A 27028-nucleotide genomic window follows, 5' to 3' on the forward strand; every position below is an offset into this window, starting at 1 on the left:
ACAGAGGTTCCAGGGGAAAGGAACGCTAAATATAAATCTCCAAGGCAATGAAGATCAAGGTGAGCTGGGTGAATTCTGGCATCGCATATAGTGAGGAGAGCTGGGGAGGTACACCTGAGGTATGCAGGAGGAAAGGCAGAAAGAGTTGGAAGGGCCCAGAAAATGATAGGCTTCATACATCCTATCAAAAACAATAAAATTTATAATATTCTGTCTCTGGACATAATGAAAACAATCACATATGTTAAAGTAATCCTGAGTTTAGTAACCTGCTAAATATTAATAGCAAATACTAATATTGCCGATTCATGTCAGCTTCTTAGTTAACAAAATAAATCCCTGTATTTTAGAAAGAATATTTAAAAACCAGGCAAAGTCCAGAAGGACCAAAGTTTAAAAAACAGATCCTAAAAGCAAACAAACAAAAAATGGGATAAAGGATTAGGACCAAATTTAATTAAATAAGCAGGTAGTAATTTAGTGTCATATCAGACATAAAGAGAATTATATTACCATAAACAGACTTAGATCTTTATGTCTCTATAAACCTAACAAGAAGCAATTAGATGAATTAAGAGCAGGATCAATTTCTATTACAAACTAAGAAAGAACACCTTGAGGGAAGAATGTACATTTAGGCAATAGAATTTCCACCCTTGATAAGTTTCAAGAAGACACTATGTAATTTGTCCTATTCAGCTGAGGCTCATGTTTCTCAAAATAGGAGACACAGGGGTGTCCCAAGTGGATAAATAATGCCATAGTACCAGCAAGGGACAGAAGACCCTAAAATAAATAAATAAATAAACATTTAAATAAGGGGGCAGAAGACCCTGTGTGTCTTAATTTTCCTCAAAAACTTGTAATAAAATTAAAATACTTAACCAGTAATTAATGTATCTTTTTTTTTTTTTTGGCCACGCCATGTGGCATGTGCGACCTTAGTTCCCTGATCAGGGATCGAACCTGCGCCCCCTGCAGTGGAAGTGCGGACTCTTGACCACTGGACTGCCAGGGAAGTCCCAATTACTGTATTTTTTTAGTTAAAGCAAACATATATAGAGAGTGGAATGCAAGGCACTGGGGGATTACTAATATAAAACTCACTGCAAGGAAACTTAATGGTTGGAGTACACCCCCAAATTATCTAGGAACACACATTCACTTTTCTGTATCATTAGAGGTATATTTTGGAAGACCCAACTTTGAGAAGCAGTGGCTTGGACATTACATTAAACACGGAAGCCACTGAACCTATATGTTAAGGCTCATGAAAGTAGTTTTCTTACCTGGTAGTTCTGTGTCGTAGCTGGGGGTGGTGGTGGAGGTGCTTCTTGTTGCCTCTGTGTATAACCATAGTCAGTTGCTGTGTGTGCAGTGGGGTACCCTCCATATGCAGCAGCTGTTGCAGCGGCTGCAACAGCTACCGGGGCAGGCCTGGCAACTGCAACTGTGGCGGCTGCTGGTGCATAGGCAGCAGTAACTGTGTGAGCGGCTACTGGAGCCTGATGGACGGTGTAGCTAGCAACCGTGGTTGGATGAGAGTAGGCTACACCCGAGGCTGGCTGCTGGCTGTATTGTGGAGTAGAAGAATAAACAGAATACAATTTAATGTTTAAAATCTAGGAGGTTAATCAACTTAAATCAAAAGCACATTTCCCAATGATTTAATCACGGACTACCAGAGAACAGGTATTTGAGCTCAATAAACCACCTAACTAACCAACACTCTATTTGTTATGGTTGCATAATTTTCATTCCTTAATCTGAATAAATTAGAGAGTCACATATATGTTTCAGATCAAACATCATATCACAAAGCAGGGAGGACAAACTGGGATAAGAAGCAGTATTAGGAAGAAAGAAAAAACTGCTCAACCTAGGAACTTAAAAAAGTATTTGTTATATGTATAGTTCTTTATTATGTTCTATAGTTTAAAAAAATCTCTACAAGGAAATCATATCAAGAAAAATATTGTATTCTAACTCCAATTATGGAAAACATTTAAGGTAGAAACTATTACCGAGATGACTTAAATACTTCTGATGCTGTAAGGCAGTGGTTCTCAGCTAGGGGAGATTTTGCCCTCCAGGAGATATCTGGCTATGTCTGGAGATATTTTTGATGGTTAAACTGCGGAGGAGGAAGAGGTGATGTGTGCTACTGGTATTTAGTGGGTAGAGGCCAGTGATGCTGTTACATAAAGGACAGCTATCCACAACAAAGAATTATCCAAAGAATGTCAACAGTGCTGAGGAATCCTGCTCTAAGGTATAGAATTTACAATGGAATATCTATTATTTTAGATAAAGTTTCCAGGTTACAGGCAGCAATTCATTATACACATTTCTTTTTCTCTTAAAAAGTAGCACATGTTGCAAAAGGAGACCTAAGTCAGATGCTTTGCAATCATAACGTTTAAACCTCAGAGAGACAAAAACATTTTCTAAAACTGTAAATCAAATGCATCTTCAGCTAAAGTTCTTAAAATAACATTTACTTTAATTTTTAAATTGAGAGCCTGTATCACATAAAACCAGGCCCACAAATGTTACCAAATGAAAACGTTTTTGTTGTTTTAGGTTCTCTTGAGTAATACATTCATAATCACACTTGCTAAAGCTATAGTACCAAGGCAGAAAAATGCCTTCTTAAAAAAAGGAGAGCCCCAACAGTTATTTAGATGACCATAAGTTTTAATATGAGCCAACAGTTAAGAATAGCTAAGAAAAAAATACCTGACATAAGCTGAAGCTGCACTAATAAACTAGAGTGTTTGATTCATGGGTTATAGTACAGGGTATTCTTCACTGGTATGCACAATACCAAAAAAAAATATGGCACAGAATTAAAATCTGGGGCCATCATATTTTAACTGTATTATGGAAAACACTGATAATTAGGATGTGTTCAAAGGGAATCAATATGAAGTTTATAAGTATAGGTATTATTTCACATAAAAGTAGAGTACCTAGGGACATTCAGTCTAGAAAAAGTGACCTTGGAAGATATGATAGCTGCCTTCTAATAGAAGAGACTTACTCTAGCTGCTCCGGAGAACAGAACTAGAACCAATGGATGGAAGGGTGGCAGATTTCAGCCCAATATGAAAAAGAAACAAAAACAAAAACTTAGAACAGAGTCCAAAGAAACTCTTATAATTTCTATTTGGATGAGGTTTTCCGCATTTTGATATTAAAATTAGCTAACATTTCCTACATATATGCCAATTATAAGACAGGAAAAGGGAAGTTTAAACTGTAATAGTGGGAAATTGGTTGGGCATTGACATTTTCTATGGATAATTCCACATCCTTAAGAAAAATTCCAATAACATATACTTCTTCAAAATTCCTAGAACTGAGAAAAAGAATTATGTTTAAAATATAAATACACCAGTTCTGTGAAACTTGTATTTAACGTTTACTGATAAGATTTCCTGCATAGAGGCTACATGGTTATGTAAAATTCAGATAGTCTTGAATTCCTATACTGTTTCCATTCATCCCACTGCTCTTTATTGAGTATCTGTTCACATTTCATGGTCCCCAAAACATGTCCTATAGGACAAAAAACAAAAGTTGGAGCAGAATAGGAATGTCAAGTACACTAGGCAGGCAATTTGACTTATACTGCCACTGATCTTTTTTTTTTTTTTTTTTTTTTTTGCGGCACGCGGGCCTCTCACTGTTGTGGCCCTCTCCCGTTGCGGAGCACAGGCTCCGGACACGCAGGCTCAACGGCCACAGCTCACGGGCCCAGCCGCTCCGCAGCATGTGGGATCTTCCCAGACCGGGGCACAAACCCGCGTCCCCTGCATTGGCAGGCGGACTCTCAACCACTGCGCCACCAGGGAAGCCCTGCCACTGATCCCTAGGGCTGTCTAACCTAACCTGTTCTGTAGAGCCAGGTCCCTAACCATCATCTGGGCTGGAACCACATGCTCCCCCCAAGCATAATGAAGAATGACGATCCAGTCCCAGTTCCCAGGGGGTCAAGGGTTAGGGCAGCTGACTATTGTTCAGAATAAAGATTCTCTGATTTGTTATCTTAGACCCATCTGGGAAATTCTCTTCCAATTTCAAATACCTTTAGGAAAACTACCTTTCACATGACATAGATGACCAGACTGGACTATAACCGTTCAATTAAATATCAAGTAGCTAAGTCTAAATAAGTAAATTAATTTTTTTTTTTTTTGCGGTACACGGGCCTCTCGCTGTTGTGGCCTCTCCCATTGCGGAGCACAGGCTCCAGATGCGCAGGCTCAGCGGCCATGGCTCACGGGCCCAGCCGCTCCTCGGCATGTGGGATCTTCCCGGACCGGGGCATGAACCTGCGTCCCTTGCATCGGCAGGCGGACTCTCAACCACAGCGCCACCAGGGAAGCCCAGTAAATTAATTTTTAAAAATTCAGGTCGAGTTCAAATTAGTTTACATAAAAATTAGTCTTAAGTTGGAACAGTTCAAATCAAGGTTTTTGCCTAGTCTGGAGTGTGAGAATGAAAGGTGTTAAATTATATCCCTACATAAAATGTAAGACTTAACTGTCTTTAAATGATTTCTTAAATAGAGAATTCCCTGGCGGTCCAGTGGTTAGGACTCCGTGCTCTCACTGCCAAGGCCCTCGGTTCAACCCCTGGTTGGGGAACTAAAATCCCAGAAGCCGTGTGGCCAAAATAATAATAATAATAATAATAATAATTTTTTTCTTAAATAGAACAGGACATAAAATCCCAAATCTTATGCCATAAAAAATAATTTGTGAAATATGAGAAGATTTTCACTTACTAAGCATCCAGTAGAGCAGAAGCTTTTACTTAGAAGGTAATATCCTTTGTGAATAAATTAAATCTAATCAGCTTCAGTCAGTTTTAAACTGGGACAAATTAAATAATAAATTATGAAACAAACATATAAAAACAACATGGGTAAGAAAGTTTAAGAAACCATCAGACAGGGACTTCCCTGGTGGCTCAGTGGTTAAGAATCCGCCTGCCAATGCAGGGGACACAGGTTCGAGCCCTGGTCCAGGAAGATCCCACATGCCATGGAGCAACTAAGCCTGTGTGCCGCAACTACTGAGCCTGCACTCTAGAGCCCGCAAGCCACAACTACTGAGCCCATGTGCTGCAACTACTGAAGCCCGCGTGCCTAGAGCCCGTGCTCTGCAACAAGAGAAGCCACTGCAATGAGAAGCCCGTGTACTGCAATGAAGAGCAGCCCCCACTCGCCACAACTAGAGAAAGCCCGTGTGCAGCAACGAAGACCCAATGCCGCCAAAAATAAACAAACAAACAAACAAACAAACAAAATGATACCAAAAAAAGGAAACAATCAGACATAAAATGGAAGGGTATTTCTCTTGGCGGTGGCGGGGGGGGGGAGAGTACTTAGGAAATTATTAATATTGAAGAGTAAAAACATCCTTCATATTTCTGAACTTAAGCTGGAGGTTAATGGTCTGCTCCCTACTTGCTTACCAAAAAGTGAAGCCAGCCAGAAGCCTTACCGAAATAAACGGCCAGCTAAAATCACCAGATGTTTAAAGAAAGCCTACTATAAACTGCAAAAGGAATAAGAATGAACCCATGGGAAATGGATATCTCAAAGCAACAGATAAGAATTTTAAAAATCTCTAATTTGTATCCATAAAACAAGAATTTTACACTAGTTAGAAGATAAAGTTGAAGGACATGGACAAGATAAAGACAAAAGAAAAGAGAAAGGATAAACATAGCAGGTCTAATACTCCAACAAGAAGGAATTCTAGAGAAGAGAAAAAAAGCAGATGGAAGAAATTAAGAAATTTCCCACTCTTGAAGGGAGGCCCGTATTTTCAAATTCAAATATCTACGGAGTGCAAAACAGAATGAAAGAACAACACTGAGAGACATATATTGATAGCATTTCCCAACACCTCAAGACAAAAAAAAAAAGATCCTTTAAATCTCCAGAGAGAAGAAAAACAGATCACCTACATACAAGTAAATGAAAATCAGACTTACTGATAACACCAGTGATTGGAGGACAATAGGGTAGTGTCTTCAAAATTCAAGGGAAAATGATTATCAATGTAGAATTCTGCACCCAGTTAAACTATTAATGCAGAATAATGATTTTGACATTCAAGGTCTGAAGGAGTTTACCTCCCACATGCCTTTTCTTAGGAAGCTACATGAAAATGTACTTCAGCAAAAAATAAAACAAGGAAGATATCATGGGATCCCACAAACAGTGGATTCAAACTCAGGAGACAGATAAAAGCCCAGGTCGGCAGCTATGCAGCAGGCCCAGAAGGCAGTAAGTTTATGAGACTGAAATCAAAGGAAGGACAGAAGCCTCCAGGAGAAGGATGTCTAGGAAAACAGATGACTGGACAATAGACAGTAGACCAAGAGCCTGGGAAAATCTCATGATATAATCAAGGCACCAAGAAGATTTGTGTGAAAAAAAGGGTAATGAAAGACTTCAGGAAATATGAAACTGCTCAAGAAAAGTCATGATCTCAGTTGAGCAATTAGTAGGGTGTAAAAAAGGAAAAATCTGTTTGCACTTGACGCTGGAAAGATTCTCTATTAAGTGATACAGGGTTGTAAAAATGGACTACATGAGGAATTCTAATCATAGAACAGTACTTGGCTCCAGAGTAAATACTATTTACAGTCATAATAATGGAAGTTTTCTGCTTTAAGGTTTTAGAATCAACCTAAATTACGGAAGATAAACTATGATTACAGAACACAATGTAAGTGTTATAACAAGGAAAACGAGAGCTGGGTTGGGGGATGGGGTGGAGAAAGAGGGAAAGTAAAGCACAAGGGTTTCAAGATTCTTAGAGAGTACCAAGATACTGTCTACCTTTGATGGAACTAGAATTGGTGTGTATTGTTTGAAGTAACAGAAATAGCCATATCACTGAACCTGGGAGGAGAAATGAGAAGCATGAGAGAGTATGTATGAAATCCTAACCATGATTGTAAGAAATCAAACTATAATGCATAAAGTTGATAAATTAAGACATAAAAAAGCAGCATACTGTTTAGTGATATGGAGGTTAGAAATAAAACCAAAATGCGTTAAAGGTGGGGAATTGTGAGGCAGGGAGAAGGAAAATAAGGAACTGTTGTTTTCATTAAGCCCTTCTATACTATTTTTAATTAATTAATGCATTACTCTGGGAGTAATGAAAGATAAGCAGAAAGATATCAGAATAGAATTCTCAAGCTGGCAACTTCAATGACCAACAAACCAACCCCGAATTTAAATACTCCTTTCTAGTTATCCCAACACAACTCTAATATCTATATTTCTACACTTCTGGCCTCAACCCTAATTTATATCCAACTTTAGGCCCATCTTTAAGTGCTTTTGAATTCCATTAATATGACCTGGCTTCATACTACACTACTAAATTTATAGTCACTACTGAAATTAAAATAACTTATGTGTACAAATGGCTCGTTTGCATAAGCGGCATCCTACACCTCTGTTAGTATCTATACGACAGTGGTTCTCAAAATGTGATCTCCAAGGACTGCTGAGGGTCCCTAATACCGTTTCAGAGGGCTCAGGAGGTTGGTTCTCCCTTTTCAATTACAGATTGCCTTCATATATTTTAATCCGAACAATTTACTGCAACAGACTAAATGCAGAAGCAGGTATGAGAATCCAACCATCTTAACTGGGATATTAAAAAGATTTGTAGAGGGGGCTTCCCTGGTGGCGCAGTGGTTGAGTCCGCCTGCCGATGCAGGGGACACGGGTTTGTGCCCCGGTCCGGGAAGATCCCACGTGCCGCGGAGCGGCTGGGCCCATAAGCCATGGCCGCTGAGCCTGAGCATCCGGAGCCTGTGCTCCGCAACGGGAGAGGCCACAACAGTGAGAGGTCTGCGTACCACAAAAAAAAAAAAAAAAAAAGAAAAAAAAATTGGTAGAAATGTTAAACAATGCTTCTCATCTTACTACTTTTTCAGTGGTTGGAATATAGTTATTTTTCATAAAGATATTTTTGGTTAGCATGTAGTGGGTTTTTTTACTATTTTAAAACAATTTAATAAATATTTTTAAAATTTCTAAAATAGTAAATATTAGTACAATCCACATAAGCAAAAGCTTTTGGGGGTTTTTAATAATTAGAGGTTAGAAGGGTCCCCAAACCAGAAAGTTTGAGAACCACCATTTTACAATACAGAACATTAACTTAGAGTCTGTAATGGTATTCACCACTCATTTTCCTGCTCTTTATTTACTGTCCCTTTAAGCAAAATGTTTCCTTCTATCTTATGACATGGAAACAGTACTTGTTCTCAGGTAAAATGAGCACTGCAAAAGTGGCCAGAGCCCCAAGTCTGCTGCCTACAGCTGTATAATAGTCTTACCTAGGGCTCCAAATCTTCTCCCAGTTTACCCGGTGTGCTGCTGTACAAATATCATTTTCTATGTTAGCAGAGACATCAAAGGCATAGGGAAGTAATGGCTTAGAATTTTGGAACTCCCACACACAACTAACAGAAGGTGAATTAGGAAAAAGCCCACTTCCCCCTTTAAGGGAGAACTGTAAGGAAACTTTCCTGTCTCAGCCTTGGCTCCAAGTAAAGGCGAGAAGCCTCTCCTGATAATTCTTAACAACAAGCCAGCACTCCCCTACTTTGGGCTCTGGAATTCACATTAGCTGACCAGGAAAACTAACTACTTGGTTTGGCGTTTATTTATTTATTTATTTCCTTCCAGGTACCACAAAATGCTCATTCCTCTCTAATGCTACCATGTTCCAAAAAAGAGATCTCAATCAAAAATCACAAACAAAACCCATAAGGAAACAAGATACTAGGAGCAAGAGTTTGAGAAAAAAAAAAAAAAAAAGACTACAAGTATTAGTATTGGATACGAAATATAAAATAAGTACACTTAAAGAGCCTATGAAAACCAAGACCAAGAACTAAGAGTCCAATCAAAAACAACCAGATTAATTAAAAAAAAAAACAACAGAATTTCCAGAAATGAAATACGGTATATAAAAATTATAATCAGGGGCTTCCCTGGTGGCGCAGTGGTTGAGAATCCGCCTGCAGATGCAGGGGACGCGGGTTCGTGCCCCGGACCAGGAGGATCCCACATGCCGTGGAGCGGCTGGGCCCGTGAGCCATGGCCGCTGAGCCTGTGTGTCTGGAGCCTGTGCTCCGCAACGGGAGAGGCCACAGCAGTGAGAGGCCCGCGTACCGCAAAAAAAAAAAAAAAAAAATTATAATCAGAAACGCAGAAAGGCATTACGTAACTAATTAGACATAGCTGGCAAAAAAAAAATCTATAAAAATTACTCAGAAGGCACACAAAGAGATGAAAGATATTAAAGAGATTAAAAGACCAGGAGAAAAGAATAAAAAATGGTAACTTACAACTCACTGGAGTTGCAAATGAAGAAAACGGGAGAGAGGAAACATCTTAATAGAATGTCTGATATAACAATCCTCAGATCCAGGAGCCCCCAACTAACCCTAAGTAGAATTAAATAAGGAATTCTCACCAAGACGCATCTGAGTGAAACTGTAAACACCAAAGAGAGAGAAGCACAAGTAGCTTGAGGAAAAAAAATCCCTAGAAACTAAGTGATGACTTCTCAAGAATGAGAAGGGTGAAATGAAGATATTTTGAGATTCAAAAAGAGAGAAAAACCAAAAAAACATTGTTATCAGTAGACCCACATTAAAGGACATTCTCAAAGATTTACTTTAGGAAGAATGAAATGATCTCAGAGTGAACGAATGTTAAATAATAATAAAAAAAAGGTGGTAAATACGAAGGCAAATTTAAATACTCACTAGCTATATAAAACAATAATTTTGTTCAACAACGGTTGTGGGGTTAAGAACATCTGAAATATAGTACAACAAAAGGACAAAAATCAGGAGTGGACTGACCAAAGTTAAAACATTTTAAGTCCTGGTATTGTTTAGGAGAATAAAGGTGATGATTAACTTTAGACTAAATGAAATATGCTAAATTTCTAGAGGAACCACTATAGGACAAATGCAGAATATTTCTGAAAGGCCATGAGGGAAGCAAGTCTCAGGCAAGAAAATGTAGGCAGCTCCTGTCACTTACATTATTAAAGGTGCTTTTTCTCTCCTGGAAAACATACTTTGTGTTTGTTTCAATTTTGCATAAAATGGTAAAGTAACTGATAAAACTTTTTTTTCTGTCTTTCTCTTGGCACACAAAACACAATTTAACCTTTCCATTAGTCCAAACTTAATGCTCAACATTGCTGGACTTTTCTAGGTCAAATTATGGCATTTTACGTATCTACAAATCACTGACAAATTTATCTTTACACTTAGTATTTTATAATGTTGAGAATGATGCAAAATTAAACTTTCTCACGGAATAACCCCAAAGACAAACCACCTTTAAATATTCCTTAAACTTGTTATTGTAATGTCATGCTCCCATTAACCTTCACAGTGCCATTAAAACAATAACTGCATCATTGTAGAATTTTAGAAGAAATTTAGATTCAGGCTCTATTTTCTTCTTAAAAACTAGAATAAAATAATCCTAAAATTTCTACCAACTCTTTAGATGGGTAGACTACAAGGGAGGGAGGGTGGTTAAATATCATACGAAAACCGTTGACAGTTTTCTTGACATCTTTTAACTCTCAACATACCAGGAGAAATATCATTTGGGTCCACTGGACCTCTTACATTTTCTGTATTTTTGAGGTCATTTGACAACTTACATAAGAATAAGGGATAATGAAAATACTATTAGAAAATTTTAAATACAAAGTACAGTAAACCCAAATTTTTATTCCACATATACACAAAATGCACCACGTTCTCTGAACATAACTGCTCATCAACTTTCATGCATGAACATGGAACATGCCCATCCCATAAATGCTAATTCCACATTTCAAATATTTCTCTAATGAGTTCTAACTTACCATTACTTTTGGTTCATCTTCCTGCATTTGAATTGTCAAAATGCAATGCTTAAAAAAGTTTTGAAATGTTTTATGGCTCATATTTTGTTGAAGAGAGATGTCAGCTACTTTGCTCCATAACTGTAAAACATTATCAGTTTTTTGCTTTGGAATGATCTAAAGAATCTTTTAATTTCTACACCATCTATTTCCTTCCAACTACCTTTGTATATATATCTGCCTTAAGCATCTGTCCACTAATGAACCATATCGAGTAAATTTTGGTTCACAAACATCACAAAACATGAAAGATTTCTGCCACATATACTTTTAGCAAAATGGGATGTTCTGGAACTTGTCACAGAATATTACATAATGAAGTCCTTCCTGTTAACTAGATGAGAATACCTTACTTTCCTTTCTTATCCTTATAAATATATTGTTCACTCACTGATTCTTCAGTTTGAAAAAAATCATCTAGGACATTGTATCTATAGACTCTTAGGCTGAGATTTTGCTTATACAATCAACTTCACCATTATCATTTGTCTAGAGTGGTGCTATTTTTGTATTCATCTTATTTAGCTAAGAGTTGTCAAATATCGTCTTGTGTTAACTTTCTTCTCTTTGCCAGTATGAACAGAGAATGAGTAATTCTGACTCCTCAACTGTGTTGAAAAAACTAAAAGCCAACTATTAAAAGACAGCGTCTCTCCTTTCTTTCATACCTTCTTGAAAGACGATGCAATACTTAAGACAATGCAACATCCTCCAATTATTTCACTATTGTACTATCCTTCTAGGTCAGAGGTCCCCAACATTTTTGGCACCAGGGACTGGTTTCGTGGAAGACAATTTTTCCAAGGACGGGAGGGGGTGGTTCAGGCACAATATCTTTTCCCAGAAATAAAAAATGAATTAAAAATTTTATTTTCATTTAATTGATCTTCAAAAACAGTGCTTCCGAATACTTTAAGCCCATTTAACCTCTAGGACCCTCAAGAATTTATTTGTGGATAAACAACTGTATAGCACAGGGAACTACATTCAATATCCTGGGATAAACCATAATGGAAAAGACTGTGGAAAAGAATGTGTATGTGTGTGTAACTGAGCCGCTTTGCTATACAGCAGAAATTCACACAACACTGTAAATCAACTACACGTCAACAACAGCAACAAAAAAATTTATTTGAATACTAAATTTGACTACAAGACCTATCTTATGCAAAATTTTATGCTTGTCTTTCTGTAGCTCCAAATGATCAGATTCTAGTTTTTCTATACTGGCTGTCCATGAAAATTATACCAAAGATCTTGCTAACTATCAATCCTTTATCCAGCCTCTCTAAAACCCTAACATTGCTGATTACTCCATCTTCTTTTGGTTTTTATGAACATTACATTCTCCCAACTCTCTCCCCACCCTGACCCTGTCCCAGTATTTGCTTCTTTCTTTGGCCCTACTTTAAACACAGATGACCCCCAAGTTTGTAACCATGGCTCTCTGTTCTATTTTTTTCCCACTCATTCAAAAAATGTTTACTAAATGTTTGATTTATGACAGGCACTGTACTTTCTCTGGTTTCATCCATGCTCACACCTATATGGTGGATCACCACCATATGGATGATACTCGGATTTACACTACAACCCTTATCCCCCTTCTGAGCTCCATTTCCAAATGTCTACTGAATATAATATTAACATTGATGGAGATATATGTATGCAGGGGCTATTCTGAGCACTTTACAAATTTTATCTCATTGAATTCTCAAATCACAATGGAGACTGTACAGGCCTCCAGGGATGCTGAGTGTTGTTTTTTTGATCTGGGTGCTGGTTATATAGGTGTCCAGCTTATGACATTTCATCAAGCTATATTCTTATTATATGTGCAGTTCTTTTTATATATACCATACTTTGATAGAGAATTTTTTAAAAATTTCAATCCTATGAGGTAATTATTAGTATTATCTCTAATTTATAGATGAAGAAACTCAAGTACCAAAGGACTGTTTGCCCAATCTCACATGACAAATAGTAGAGGGATCCTGGATTCAGCTCAGCTAGCCTGACTTCAGAACCCACCAACTATCAACCATATCAAGAATTTAATTCAGGTAATTCCCTGGCAGTCCAGTGGTTAGGACTCTGCGCTTTCACAGCCGAGGGCTCAGGTTCAATCCCCGGTCTGGGAACTAAGATCCCGCATGCCACGCAGCGCAGCTGGCGGGGAGGAGTGGGGGCTGGATTTAATTCATTCCTATCTCGGCTCAACACATTTTGTCTAAAATGACCTTCCCTCCATTTTCAGAATTAAAGACCATAAAGCCTACCTCAAACTCCATAGTCAGAATCCTCCAGTTCCCCATTTTAGTATTTCATTAAAACTCAGTTATGATCGCTATCATGGCAGTTACTTGTAGGTATACCTGCCCCTACCCTCACCCCCAGGAGTGTAAACTCCTTGAAAGCAGGGACTATGCATACTGTAAGTTACTCCCTATGAACGTATTTTAATGTATATATTACATGAGGAGACTAATACTAAAACAACAAAAAAGCCCAGTGTTCTTTGCTTCATTAATTCACCCTCTGTAAGGATGAATTAAGAGCTGCACTGCACACAGCTTTCACAAAACACTAAGAAATGTTATACTCAGAACAACGACCCTAATTCTGATACAGTGATGCCAAGGACAATGTTGTTGGCGCACTCCTCACCTTTAATCTCATTCTAGTAATCCTAATATACTTTGTCAATTACTACATTTATAAGCCCAAGGACTGTCTTCTGATTATCCTGATGGTGTACTTCTGAATAATAATTTGGTTGATTTGCTTTTTTTTTTTTTTTTTGCGGTATGCGGGCCTCTCACTGTTGTGGCCTCCCCCGTTGCGGAGCACAGGCTCCGGACGCGCAGGCTCCGGACGCGCAGGCTCAGCGGCCATGGCTCACGGGCCCAGCCGCTCCGCGGCATATGGGATCCTCCCAGACCGGGGCACGAACCCGTATCCCCTGCATCGGCAGGCGGACTCTCAACCACTTGCGCCACCAGGGAGGCCCTGATTTGCTTTTTTTGACACATACCTCTACTTAAACAGCTATATATTCTAATCCAACTGCCCATAAGCATACACCTATTTCTGGGCTATTTTAAGCCAATGATCTATTTGTCTATCCCTCTACCAATACCACATTTTCCTGTTTAATAACATCTTTTGATCCCTGCTAACACAAGACCTTCCTTATGATATCTTACAAGACTGTCATGACTACTTTTGGACAAATACTCTGTTCACTATCAACATGAGAACTCCTTTATCAAGTTACCCCAAAAAGCCTGTTGTGATTTTTATTGCAATTACATTAAACATATAGACTACTTAGGAGAAAATCGATAACTTGATAGTATTGATTTTTTTCACTGCATGAACACAGCCCATCTTCAATTATTTGTCTTCTTTTATGTCCTTTATAGTCTATTGTATTTTTTTCTTAAAGTGTTTCGTATATCTCATTAGTTTTACTTCTACTTAATAGATTTTGCGGCTATATAAAAAGGACTTATTTGAAATTTGATAATCTAATTCAACATTGCTGAAACAGGAGTGATCTTAGATCCAGAAAATTTGAACTCTCATATTAGTCTGTTGATTATAATCATGTTGCTTGCAAATAATTAAAAACTTGGAGGTCCCTATTAAACTGACATTGAAACTGAAGCCTCCAATTGATACTCAAGTACCTACTTTTAAAACATTTGAGATTATGAAGCTCTAAATATTAAGTGTATGATAGCCATCAACTAAGGAGAGCTTTTAAAACCCTTTTAGTATTATTACACAAATCTCTATAGAAAACTAGCATTGGTAAAATGCCTATTGAAAATCAAGCACTAGGCTAGGAAGGTTTACATTTAATAACTTCACCTCAAAGCAAGTTAGTTGAGGAAACTGAGTTGTAGAAAGATTAGGTGACTTGCATAAGTATCTGAACAGATAGAGTTGAGATTCAAATCCAAAGTCTGACTAGCTCAGGCCCTTTTCACTATAGTATACTGTGAGGCAGGTTATAAAAACACAGTTAGGCATACACCTTAAGCATTCTATACAGGGCTATTCTCCCTCATCCTACTCTTAAGGCTATTAATAACACATACAGGATATATCATCATTGTAAAAGCACTATTCCTTTTGGAAAGAAAATCTTCATTATTTCAAATTCATTCATGCAATATGAATCCTAAGATCTCTGATTCAACAATGGAGGAGCTGATGTAATTAGCAGTTGCAGTAAATTTTTTTTGGTAGAGCCAGTAAATTTCCATCACTAAGATCGGTTTCAAAAACCTGTTCACCTGGTTTTCTCACCATCTCAGTTAGTGATTACTTCTTTCTACCTTACTAGTGTTACTTTTATTCTTTCCTTCAAGATACAATATTCTTAACTCTACGTTCAAATAAAAAGCAAAAAAGAGAAGGAAAAAAAGGAAAAATCACTGGGCAATCAACCTACCCAAGTTATCTTAGTGATGTGAAAAGATACTTATCCTTCAGGAACAGATGTCCTAAAGACATCTCAAGAATCACTAGATGAGATGCCTTCTTTTGACTAACAGATGCTTAATTTAAGCTAATGTCCAGACAACAGTCGAAATCCACTTAAACATTTATTATTTAACAACATTTGCTGAGATCCTAAGAATATGGGGGCAATTATTTTGTACCGTTATACAATCATTACTCTATAAAGTTTCTGAACTCAATTAATTCTAGATATTAAAAGGGTAAAAAAATGTTGCCGAATGATTATTTTATTTTTTTTATTTTTATTTTTATTTTTTTTTGCGGTACACGGGCCTCTCACTGTTGTGGCCTCCCCCGTTGCGGAGCACAGGCTCCAGACGCGCAGGCTCCGGACGCGCAGGCTCAGCGGCCATGGCCCACGGGCCCAGCCGCTCCGCGGCATATGGGATCCTCCCAGACCGGGGCACGAACCCGTATCCCCTGCATCGGCAGGCGGACTCTCAACCACTTGCGCCACCAGGGAGGCCCCCGAATGATTATTTTAAATAGCTAACTTTATTGAAGGAAGAATAACATTCAGATACCAATGATACACTAAGAGCTATAGATAGAACAAAGAAAATTAGTTTAAGCACAAGCTAAACATTTAGGTTATGCAGGTTAACAGACAAGCGTCTTGAGTAGATACAAAGGTGACAAGAACGATATGACCAAGGCTTTTCTAAAGAATACGAGAAACTAGCTGTTTAAAACTCTCAAAGAAAAAGTTATGCCCTATTCATAGTGGGATATAATGGGATTACTTTAGTTTATATTACATATACATAGCATATTTGTTTATGCCACAAATCCCCTTCAAAAACTGAAGAACTCCTATGAGAACTTCTGTAAAACTGCCAATGAAGAAGGAAAAAAAACTGATTTGATCCTATGATACTGTTAATTAGAAAGTTTTTTCCACTGAGAGTTATCTTTCTCACGTTCTTTGCTACCCTAAGTTCTTACAACTGTTGAAATCATTTTTTTCAAGATTTATTATAAAATTAATGTCTGTCTAAAAGTTTTTAAGTATATCTTCTCAAACAAAAAAGGTACTCTACTGAAGTAGGTACCTCTCTAACCAAGTTCCCTTTCTGCCATGAAGCCATTCCTATTTTTTCATCATGCTTGGGATCTGCCTTGTCCTACACACCCCAAATTAACATTCTACCAGAAATATATACTTATAAACACAATAATTAATACTTAAAACCTTTCTGATCTTGTCACTGCCAAGGGGAAAAAAGCACATGAAAGGTAAGAAAATGAAAAGATTACATTTGCAATAGTGGCAAATGGCGCCAATAGGTTTATTTACTAGTCTTAAAAAAATACAGAAGCAGGAAGAAAAGCAATCAGTAGCTGATGGAACCTGTAGCACGAAGACTGAATAAATGCTTACCACAAAAATATTTAATATGTATTATACAAAAGAAAAACCTGGCTTATCTAAAGGTTATTAGTAGTAGAACTTATAAGAGATCTTTACAACATCTCTTAAAGAACTTTGATACTTAGTATGCCATTATAAATCTCAAATATTAACAAGCAAAAAGAAAGTCTAAATTTAAAATAAATGTAATCAAATACCTCACATAGTGGTAACCAAGAAAACTAAGAACCGGAATTAAATCTAGACTTCGAATAGTTACTCTCAGTTATCTGTACTCAACGACAGGTGACGCAACTATTCACATAATCTACAGGTAAATGTTTAAGATCTCCTTGAGTTTACATCCTTCAAAAAAAATTCTTTTTTTGCAAAGTAAGCTTTGGTCTTCCATGTCTCAAAGTTACATTTTAATGATTTCTAGACAGGAAGAAAGATGAGCACCATCACTGTATTTTTTGCATATGCTTTTATTATTAATGCTATTTGTTCATCTTCCTTGAACCAAGGTATTAGCATTACTGGACCTGATTTCTTTCCATTAAAAACAAACAATTCTATATAGTATGTTATATACAAGGACAGAGCATCTTAACAATTAGTTTTGCCAATACATGCATAAATAAGTAATGTCAAAACACTAGTCTTTTCTCATTAGACACACATATTAACAAGCAATTTAATACTTTGGATTGCTGTTACAGTTTACTGAAACTTTATAAGATTCAAAGCCAAAGAAAAACTAGGTACAGAAATTCTGTAATAGTTTCCTATACTGGGATAAAATACATACATGCAAATATTTGATCAAAAAATGATTATCTTTAAATTGGCATTTCCTCCCCTCATTTCTATCTATAGGTTTGCATTCGAAAAAATATTTCAAAACTGCCACAAAGAACAAACCCACTACATTTTCAGTAAACAGTTAATAATCCAACAAATCTATCACTCTGCCCACAGTAACAGAAAAATACTGTGTAAAACAATTAAAACTTAAATGGTTAAATACAGCCTTGTGTAGGACACACAGTACTTGGTAGCAGTAGATTTACGGCACAGTGCTGGTTAGCTATATCTTGTTTCCCAGAAAAAGAAAATGGCTTGATTTTTCTCTCTCTCCACGAAAATTATTTGCTCTTTATTAAAGTGGCTGGGACTTTGTTAGTTGTTTAATTATCACAATTTGTAAGTAAAGAATTTTTTAAAAGTTTGAAAAGCCCCAAGATCACGCCCGAATAATTTGTCATCTCAGTTCTTTTTCTGGAAATAAGCTTCAAGGCAAAAGAGACTTGTAAAAAAATGCCACATGCGTTCAACGCATTTGACAATTAGTAGAATATTAATTTCATCAATAAAACACATTTACACATTTTAACATGTCTTAAAAATCAATGGGGTCTTAAGCACTGACTCATATTTTAACTGGTAGTGATTTTTTCAGTGATACATTAAATGATACCCTTCCTTTACAATAAATGGTATCTTATAATTCCATGAAATATGACAACTCTGTTCCTCAGAATTACAAGTTTTAACCGAAAAAGATAGCCCAATTTTACAGATGAGGAAAATGAAAGACCAAATAAGAGATGTCCCCAACGTCATTAAAATCCGGAGCAAAAAAGACTGGAACCCAGGTCTTCTGGTTCCCAGTGATGTCCTTTCCATTAGACAACCCGCAGCCTGAAGTGAATGAGGTGAGAAAACTACCTGGGTTTATTAACCAATAGCTAATTTACCTAGTACACAGATATCTAATATAATCTCTCTCTATAAAAAGCTGATCACTTAGGAGCCCTGAACGCTTACGGCCTGAGTCTAAAGAGACCGTCTCAGACTGACTCAAAAGTAACAACAACAGAATCTAGTGTTTTTCTTTCTTTTGATAAGATATATAACGAACTACAGAAACTTCAGAAATTAGAGCTTCCCTTAAGTAAGAGATTTCATAGGGTGCATTTCACTAACTCGGCACCTCACTTGCACTTTTCATTTCCCTGGAGGGGAAAGACCCGCCAAGGGAAATTACTGGCCCACCTGGAGCCTAAACGCAACAGCTAGAACAAAGCTGTGGGCTCATTTATCAGCACTAGAAACTTCGCACATCTCTTCCAGTCTACCAGCCACACAATTCACAGGTGGTTGGTGTGTTTACTTCTCTCCTTGAAGGGAGAACTAAAGGAACCAAACGAATGCAATGACACCCACAGTCTGTTTGCGGGGATCGGGTGGAGGGCCAGGGGAGACCACGGGACGCAGGAGAAGGCACCCGAGAAAACAACACGTTATCTGGGCTCGGGGAGCCGGAGCACCGGGCGAGGACCGGTGCCCGGGCGGCGGCGCGACTCCGCACTCCCCGAAAGGTGCCCTCGCCCACCGTCTCCTTCCTCAAGTGGGAGGGGGATCGGAGGTGGGGACCGGCCCGGCGGGGGCGGGACCGGAGGCACCGCAGGGGCCGCGGCCTCGGCTCCCTCCCTCCCAGCCCGGCGGGGGTGGCGGCTCGGCTCCGAGGCCGCGGGAGGCCATTTTAGCTGCGGGGCCGCCTAAGGCCCGGGAGGCCCTCCGCCTCACCGTCTCCCGCTCCCGCCCCCACCGGGGCCGCTGCCCGCCCAGGGTCGGGCGAGGCCGCGGGGCTCGGCCTGCCGCCGGCCGGCGCTCGGAGTGGGGGGGGGGCACGGGGGGGCGGCGGGCGTGTGGGCGTCGTGTCGGCGGGATCCGGGCGGAGGGGCGAGCAGGGGGAGAGGAGGGAGAGGGCGGGGAGCCGTTACCTATACTGGGCCGCAGCCGCCGCCGCCGCCGCCCCGCTGTGGGTGAATCCAAAGTAGTTGCCGGTCGCCATTTTGGCATCTTCCCCCAGCCGGCTGGGCACTGCGGCGGGCACGGAGAGTCGGGTCCCATGGCGGGAGGAGAGGCGCGGAGGAGCAGAGACGCCGAGGGAGGGAAGGGGGGAGAGAGAGAGAGAGGCTCCGTGAGAAGCCGCCCTCGCCGGGCCGGGCCGCGGCCGCGCCGCCTCCCCCTCCCGCCTCGCACTCCCTCACTCACTCGCACGCCCGGTGGCGGCCGCCGCCTCCTCCCCAGAGCCTGCCCCAAGCCCCCGCGCCTCCCCGCCGTCCCGGGCCGGGTAAGGGGCCACGCGGGGACCCCGACGGGGCACATTATACTCACCATAGGTGAAAGAAACTACAGGGCATATGGGAATCATGGGCTCGGGCTGCTGCTGCTGAACTCTGAACTCTCACCCGCTGCCTCCCTCCTCTGCCCCGCTCCTCCTCAGCGGAGAACAGACCGCCGCCTCCCGCTGCACTGCGCAGGCGCCTCCGCGCTCGGCACCCTGGGAGCTGTAGTCCCGCCGCCTTCGCGGCTCCGACGGGCGCGTGCCGGGCCTCGGCCGAGGCGGGCCTGGGGCGTCCTGCGGGGAAGGCGGACTTGGTCTCCACCATGGTGGTGGCGAAGGCGATCCGAGCCGCGCTGGCCGGGAGAGGGAGTCGGCGAGAGAGAGAGAGAGTGATGTCTGCCAGCCTTTTCTTCTTACTTTTCACTTCTTTCACTTTTGCGTGTGCATTTGTTCTCTCCCTTTCGCCATTCTCCATCGTGCACTTTTCACCAGGACTTGAGCTGGACTAATTTGGATTTTTCCTTATTTCTCGCGTTCCCGCTTCTTGTCCTTAGCTTTTAAAGTGGAGAAGGAAAGACGGGGAGAAGAGAAAGAGAAAAAGAACGGCAGGTGTGCTATTGCGTTGGATACCCCTTCCGAGCACTTCTCTTCTGGTCCCTTCTCCCACTCGCACCCACCCCTTGATTCCTACAGCGTGTATGGAGCCCTCACAAAGCGTCAGGCCCTCTTCTGGGTGTTGGAGATAGAGCAGTGAGCAAAACAAAGTCCATGTTCACACGGAATTTACCTTCTGGGAAAGGGGAGGGTGGGCGGCAGGAGGTTCAGACAATAGCCAAATAAGTACGATGTCGGCTGGTGATTGCAGCTTGAAGAAGAAAGCGTGGTAAAGAAGTTAGAGAGCGAGAGAGGTGCTACTTTATGTAGGGCGTGGTTAGTGCAGCCAACGGGGAGAGTCGTGAAGGAGGTGAGGGGGCAAACCTAGTTGACAGTCGTGGGGGAAAAGACAGAAAATGGAGGGTCCTAAGGCAGGCGTGCTCAAGAGCAGCGAGGAAGTTAGGCTGGCTGGAGTCGAGTGACGGGGAGTCCAGATCACAGAAGTCCTTGGTGAGAGTGCTGAATCTTTCATGGTAAGGACGGAAGGATACTCTCCCCACCGTGCAGCCGTGTCTTTGTTCCCTCTGCTTTCTCACTGTTTTCTCTTTACTTTCCCTGTGCATTTTCAACCATTCTCTTTCCTCCTGCAGTCCCTCTTCTATTTCTCCCACCTTACTTCTTTCCTGCCTTCCATCAGTGCCTAAGTGATCCATTTCACCTCTTCCTCACCTTGTCCACAGCCATCCCCCAGACCCTCTGCTACTCGCCTCTGTATTGGATCCGAGCTGGATATGAGCATTAAAAAGAAACACAAAGGGTGAATCAGAACTGACTCACTAAGTTTAGGGCCTTATCCCACCTTCTCATGCCAGAGCAGAGACAGTACCTCAGTTCTTATTTGTGCCAACCCTGCTCCCCCATACCTCCTACAAAGGTACAGTTTCTAAAATCCTGTCTGAATTATCCTCTTATTCATTTCAAAAGAGAGAAAATGTAGAATATTTGAGAAAAATCAATGTCATTGTTTTTCAGAATACTGATGTTTCTCCAGGCAAAAGTTATTTGTGCTCCAAGTGTATTGCTAGGAAAAAAAAAAATCTCCTACACATAAGATATTAGAACTGCATTTTAAACGTAATTTGCCTTGAACTTCATGGAGCAATCAAGCCTTCAAGGCGCTGACTGTAACTGCTTTGATAAATTTGCACTATTAGTTACTAGGCTATTTGACTAAAACTGGAGGAGAAAAATCAGGTGTTAATCATCTGCCCAAGAAGATTCTTTTTTGGCCAATTTTGTGCTTGGTTGCTGGGCAGGCATTTAGAGGATGGAAGAGGGTAGGCTGCAGGCACACCCCAATGAGCAGGCAGGTAACTAGAAAGAGGGAGGCATGCCTCTTCTCTCTGGTAACTGTTCCTAAAGGTTAGGGTAGGTGTGGCAGCAGGAATGGCCTCAACCTGCCCCTGATTTGGGATTATTTAAGGAAGGAGTTTTGGACAGGGCTTGGAATCAAGAAAACTTGGGTCCTTTTCCTGGGCATTTAGTAGTGGAATGACCTGGGTACATTATTTAACCTTTCTGAACCTGTATGACAGGAATAACAGTAACGCTCACAGGATTGTGGTGGGGATTCAATGAGGTAGCATTTCTGTAAAACAACAGTCATTCACACTTCAGCCAGAGTGATGAGTTCAAAAGGAAAATCTGATCAAACGCTTCTGTGCTTCGCCTCCCTCTTAGCATAAAGCAAAACTTCCATGTGGTCCACAAGCCCTGTGTAGTGTGTCCTCCCCACCTTTTCGGCATCTTCCTCTTTATTCTCTCCGTTCCAGCTTCCTTGGCCTCCTATTTACCATGCTCTGTCCTACCCCAGGGCTTTGCATGTTCTCCCTGCCTAGAATGTTCTTCCCTCCTCTCTTCACCTAGTTGACCCTTGTGCTTCAAGATCTCCACTCAGGACTTCCCTGGTGGCGCGGTAGTTAAGAATCCCCTTGCCAATGCAGAGGACACGGGTTCGAGCCCTGGTTCTGGAAGATCCCACATGCCGTGGAGCACGTGAGCCCATGCGCCACAACTACTGAAGCCTGTGTGCCTAGACCCCGTGCTCTGCAACAAGAGAAGCCACTGCAATGAGAAGCCCACGTACTGCAATGAAGAGTAGCTCCTGCTCTCCGCAACTAGAGAAAGCCCATGAGCAGCAACGAAGACCCAACACAGCCATAAATAAATAAATCTATTTTTAAAAAATGATCTCCACTCAGTCAACTCCTCAGCCTCAGTCAATTCCCTGACCCCCTGAATGGATCAGACCCTTATTATGCTTCACACTTAGTTGCCTTTGTCACAGTTGCAATCTTACACTTACCGCGTGATTATTTGATTAATATGTACTTCCCCCATCAAGCTGCAGCTTGTTGAAGGCAGGGCGCTAATATTGGGTGCCTGGTGATAGAACTTATTTAATGAATGAACCAGGCTGCGCACAGCTTAATCTTTCTTGGATGATTCAGAAGGCAGTTCAGGAACCTGTAGTGCCTGCCTCAGCATCATCATGAGAAACCTTAATCAGCATCTGAGGCCAAATGAGGAAATGTCAATTGGCAGACCCAGAATAGGTGGAGCTAGCCTGAGAAGGCCTGCACCTAAACTCACCTGAAATATATCTGTTTGCCTTTCCTCACACCTTTGAGTCAAGGACTGGTATCCTGAAAGGCCTTCTTACAACACAAACATGTCAGCCAGAAAGAAGAATATATAAGCTACTCTGTATTATGAGGAGTATGGCGTAGTGAAAAAGACTCTGATGCTGGACTCAGCTGGCTTCAGACCTCAGCTCCGTCACTCAGTGCTGTAACTCACCTCTGTCACAACCTCTTCGTGCCTCCTTTTTCTCCTCTGTAAATAGAGATGATGAAAGTACTACCTACAGCAGGGGGTTGTTGGTAGGGCTTAACATCGTCCTAGATAGGAAGCTCCTAGGTTAGTGCCTGCCCACTATAAGCACTTTGTGAGTGTTGGCTATTATTCCAACCACCACCCATTCTTATTACAATCAAAAATGAGCCAAAGGATGGGAATATTTTTTGTAGAGGGAGGGAGAGACCAAGCCCACAGGGCATAAAATGGGAGGTACCTAGATAGGGAAGCATGCAAGGGGAGGTGAGGGACAAGCAGCTGCTGCGTCCTCCTTGGTCCTGGAGCCCAGGGATGGAGCAAGGAGGCCAGGAAGCTCCTGTGGAACCTGTGATCCTCTCCCAGGAGAGAGAATTACAGTCATTGCACTTGGGACTAATAAATAAAGGTAGGGGAATGAGGCCCAGACTCCAGGCATTCTGGAAACTTACCAGCACAGGCAGGTGGTAGGGGGGGAGGGGATAGCATGTGGAGGACAACAGGGCCAGGCTAGGGAGCTGACCCAGCTGTCCGATTAGTTCCTAAGGGCCAAATGGGGTAGGACAGTGCTCACAGTTCAAAGGAAAATCTCTGACTCTCTTTAGGAAATCCTTATCAGAAGGACCCATTCCAACCGGTGGGGTGTGAAGGTGAAAGAGCAGGAAGCAGGCCCGTCTCAATTCCTCCCTCCCCACCCCTTCTTCCCTCCCTCTCTCCCCTCCCTTCCCCTCTGCTCTCCTCCTCTCCCTTGGAGGAATTACTCCGTGGTCTGGGAGATACGCTGAGAGATATTCTTTAGAATCCAGTTGAAGTGTTTTCTTGAGTTTTGGGCAGTGGATGGTGGATGGTGGATAGATTGATGGATACACGAAGGACTTTAAAAGAATTAAGGAACAAACTGAGAACCGTGATCCAGGATCAGATAGTAGGGTAATCCACAGAGATAACATGTATCCTTGATAAACACAGCGACAGCTGCTGGTGTGAAAGGGAAATTTAGTGCAGAAGATGATGTATTTATCTCAGTAAGAGAGTTTATGATATAGTGGTTTCTTCTAGGACCAGGTTGTTTTTTTTTTTAAATAAATAAATTTATTTATTTTTGGCTGCGTTGGGTCTTCATTGCTGAGCACAGGTTTTCCCTAGTTGCGGTGAGCAGGGGCTACTCTTTGTTGCGGTGCGCGGGCTTCTCACTGTGGTGGCTTCTCTTTTTTTGGAGCATGGGCTCTATGCGTGGGCTTCAGTAGTTGTGGCACGTGGGCTCAGTAGTTGTGGCTTGCGGGCTCTAGAGCACAGGTTCAGTAGTTGTGGCACACAGGCTTAGTTGCTCCACAGCATGTGGGATCTTCCCAGACCAGGGCTTGAACCCATGTACCCTGCATTGTCAGGTGGATTCCTAACCACTGTGCCACTAGGGAAGGCCCTAGGACCAGGTTTTATGGGTTCAAATCCTACCTGCACCACTTACTAGTTGTGTAGATCCAGGGCAATTTATATAACCTCTCTGGACCTCAGTTTCTTCAGGAACTAATGATGCCTAGTTTATATGATTGCTGTGGGCATTACATGAATGAATACATGTAAAGTTCCTGGAGCATTACTTGGCACATGGCAAGTGCTCAAAGCAATCCTTTTGGTTAATACCAGACAGAATAGATATTAAAGGATTTCTTGGCATAGACAGTCAGTTTCTGATTTCTCTCACCCTATTATACTAATTTTTTTCAATTTAATTTTTTGAGATATAATTCACATACCATAAGATTCACCCTTTTGGGCCTCCCTGGTGGCGCAGTGGTTGAGAGTCCGCCTGCCGATGCAGGGGATGCGGGTTCGTGCCCCGGTCTGGGAGGATCCCATGTGCCGCGGAGCGGCTGGGCCCGTGAGCCATGGCCGCTGGGCCTGCGCGTCCGGAGCCTGTGCTCCGCAACGGGAGAGGCCACAGCAGTGAGAGGCCCGCGTACCGAAAAAAAAAAAAAAAAAAAAAAAAAAAAAAAAAAGATTCACCCTTTTAAAATATTCAGTTCAGTGGCTTTTTGTAGATTCACAAAATTGTGCAACTCTCATGACTGTCTAACTTCAGAATATTTTCATCACCCCAGTAATAAATCCTGTGCCCATTAGCAGTCACTTCCTATGCTCCTCCTCTGAGTCGCTGGAAACCACAAATCTACTTTCTGTCTTTGTGGATTTGCCTATACTGGACATTTAATATAAATGGATTTATACAATATGTGGCATTTTTAGCTGGCTTCTTTCATTTAGTCTTATGTTTTCAAGTTTCATCTATGTTGTAGCATGTATTAGTACTTCATTCCTTTTTATGACAATAATATTCCATTGTTTGGATATACCACATCTTGTTTATCATTCATAAGTTGCTGGACGTTTGGTTTGTTTCCACTATTTGGTTATTAAGAATAATGCTACTAGATTGGTTCAAGATGGCAAAGTAGGGTGATGTGTGCTCACTTCCTCTTGCGAGGGCACGGGAATCACAATGAACTGCTGTACAATCACTGACAGGAGGACACGGGAGCTCACCATAAAAGATACCCCACATCCAAAGACAAAGGAGAAGCCACAATAGACAGTAGGAGGGGCACAATCACAATAAAATCAAACCCTATAACTGCTGGGTGGATGACTCACAAACTGGAAAACACTTATCAGTCTTCCTGGGGGTCCGGCAATGGGAGGAAGAGTTCTTAGAGAGGAAGACTTTGAAGGCTGGCGGGATATGACTGCAGGACTTCGACAGGACTGGGGGAAACAGAGACTCCACTCTTGGAGGGCACACACAAAGTAGTGTGCACATGGGGACCCAGGGGAAGGAGCAGTGACCCCATAGGAGACTGAACCAGACCTACCTGCTAGTGTTGGAGGGTCTCCTGCAGAGGCAGGGGGTGGCTGTGGCTCACCATGGGGACAAGGGCACTGGCAGCAGAAGTTCTGGGAAGTACTCCTTGGCATGAGCCCTCCCAGAATCCACCATTAGCCTCACCAAAGAGCCGGGTAGGCTCCAGTGCCGGTTTGCCTCAGGCCAAACAACCGACAGGGAGGGAACCCAGCCCCACCCATCAGCAGACAAGCAGATTAAAGTTTTACTGAGCTCTGTTCACTAGAGCAACACCCAGCTCTACCCACCAACAGTCCCTCCCATCATGAAGCTTGCACAAGTCTCTTAGATAGCCTCATCCACAAGATGGCAGACAGCAGAAGCAAGAAGAACTACAATCCTGCAGCCTGTGGAAGGAAAACCACATTCACAGAAAGATAGACAAAATGAAAAGGCAGAGGAATTGTACCAGATGAAGGAACAAGATAAAACCCCAGAAGAACAACTAAATGAAGTGGAGATAGGCAACCTTCCAGAAAAAGAATTCAGAATAATGATAGTGAAGATGATCCAGGACCTTGGAAAAAGAACGGAGGCAAAGATTGAGAAGATGCAAGAAATGTTTAACAAAGACCTAGAAGAATTAAATAAAAAACAAACAGAGATGAAAAGTACAATAACTGAAATGAAAAATA

The 27028-nt window shown here is 41.4% G+C and overlaps 1 protein-coding gene across 1 annotated transcript in view; it reads right to left on the reverse strand.

Annotated features, from left to right (window-relative positions):
• The window catches only part of ZFR (zinc finger RNA binding protein), a 78495-nt gene extending 58310 nt beyond the window's left edge, over window positions 1-20185 (reverse strand). Inside the window, exons 1-3 of the mRNA XM_060092764.1 lie at window positions 20059-20185; window positions 19662-19761; window positions 1290-1572 (exon numbers count right to left, since the gene is read on the reverse strand). Coding sequence (XP_059948747.1) covers window positions 1290-1572; window positions 19662-19761; window positions 20059-20095 — 420 coding nt within the window. The 5' untranslated portion in view covers window positions 20096-20185. The remainder of the gene's footprint in view (window positions 1-1289; window positions 1573-19661; window positions 19762-20058) is intronic.
• Between the last annotated feature and the right edge of the window lie 6843 nt (window positions 20186-27028).

The sequence above is a fragment of the Mesoplodon densirostris genome, chromosome 3 (genome assembly GCF_025265405.1).
Source record: "Mesoplodon densirostris isolate mMesDen1 chromosome 3, mMesDen1 primary haplotype, whole genome shotgun sequence".
NCBI classification, from domain to species: Eukaryota; Metazoa; Chordata; class Mammalia; order Artiodactyla; family Ziphiidae; genus Mesoplodon; species Mesoplodon densirostris.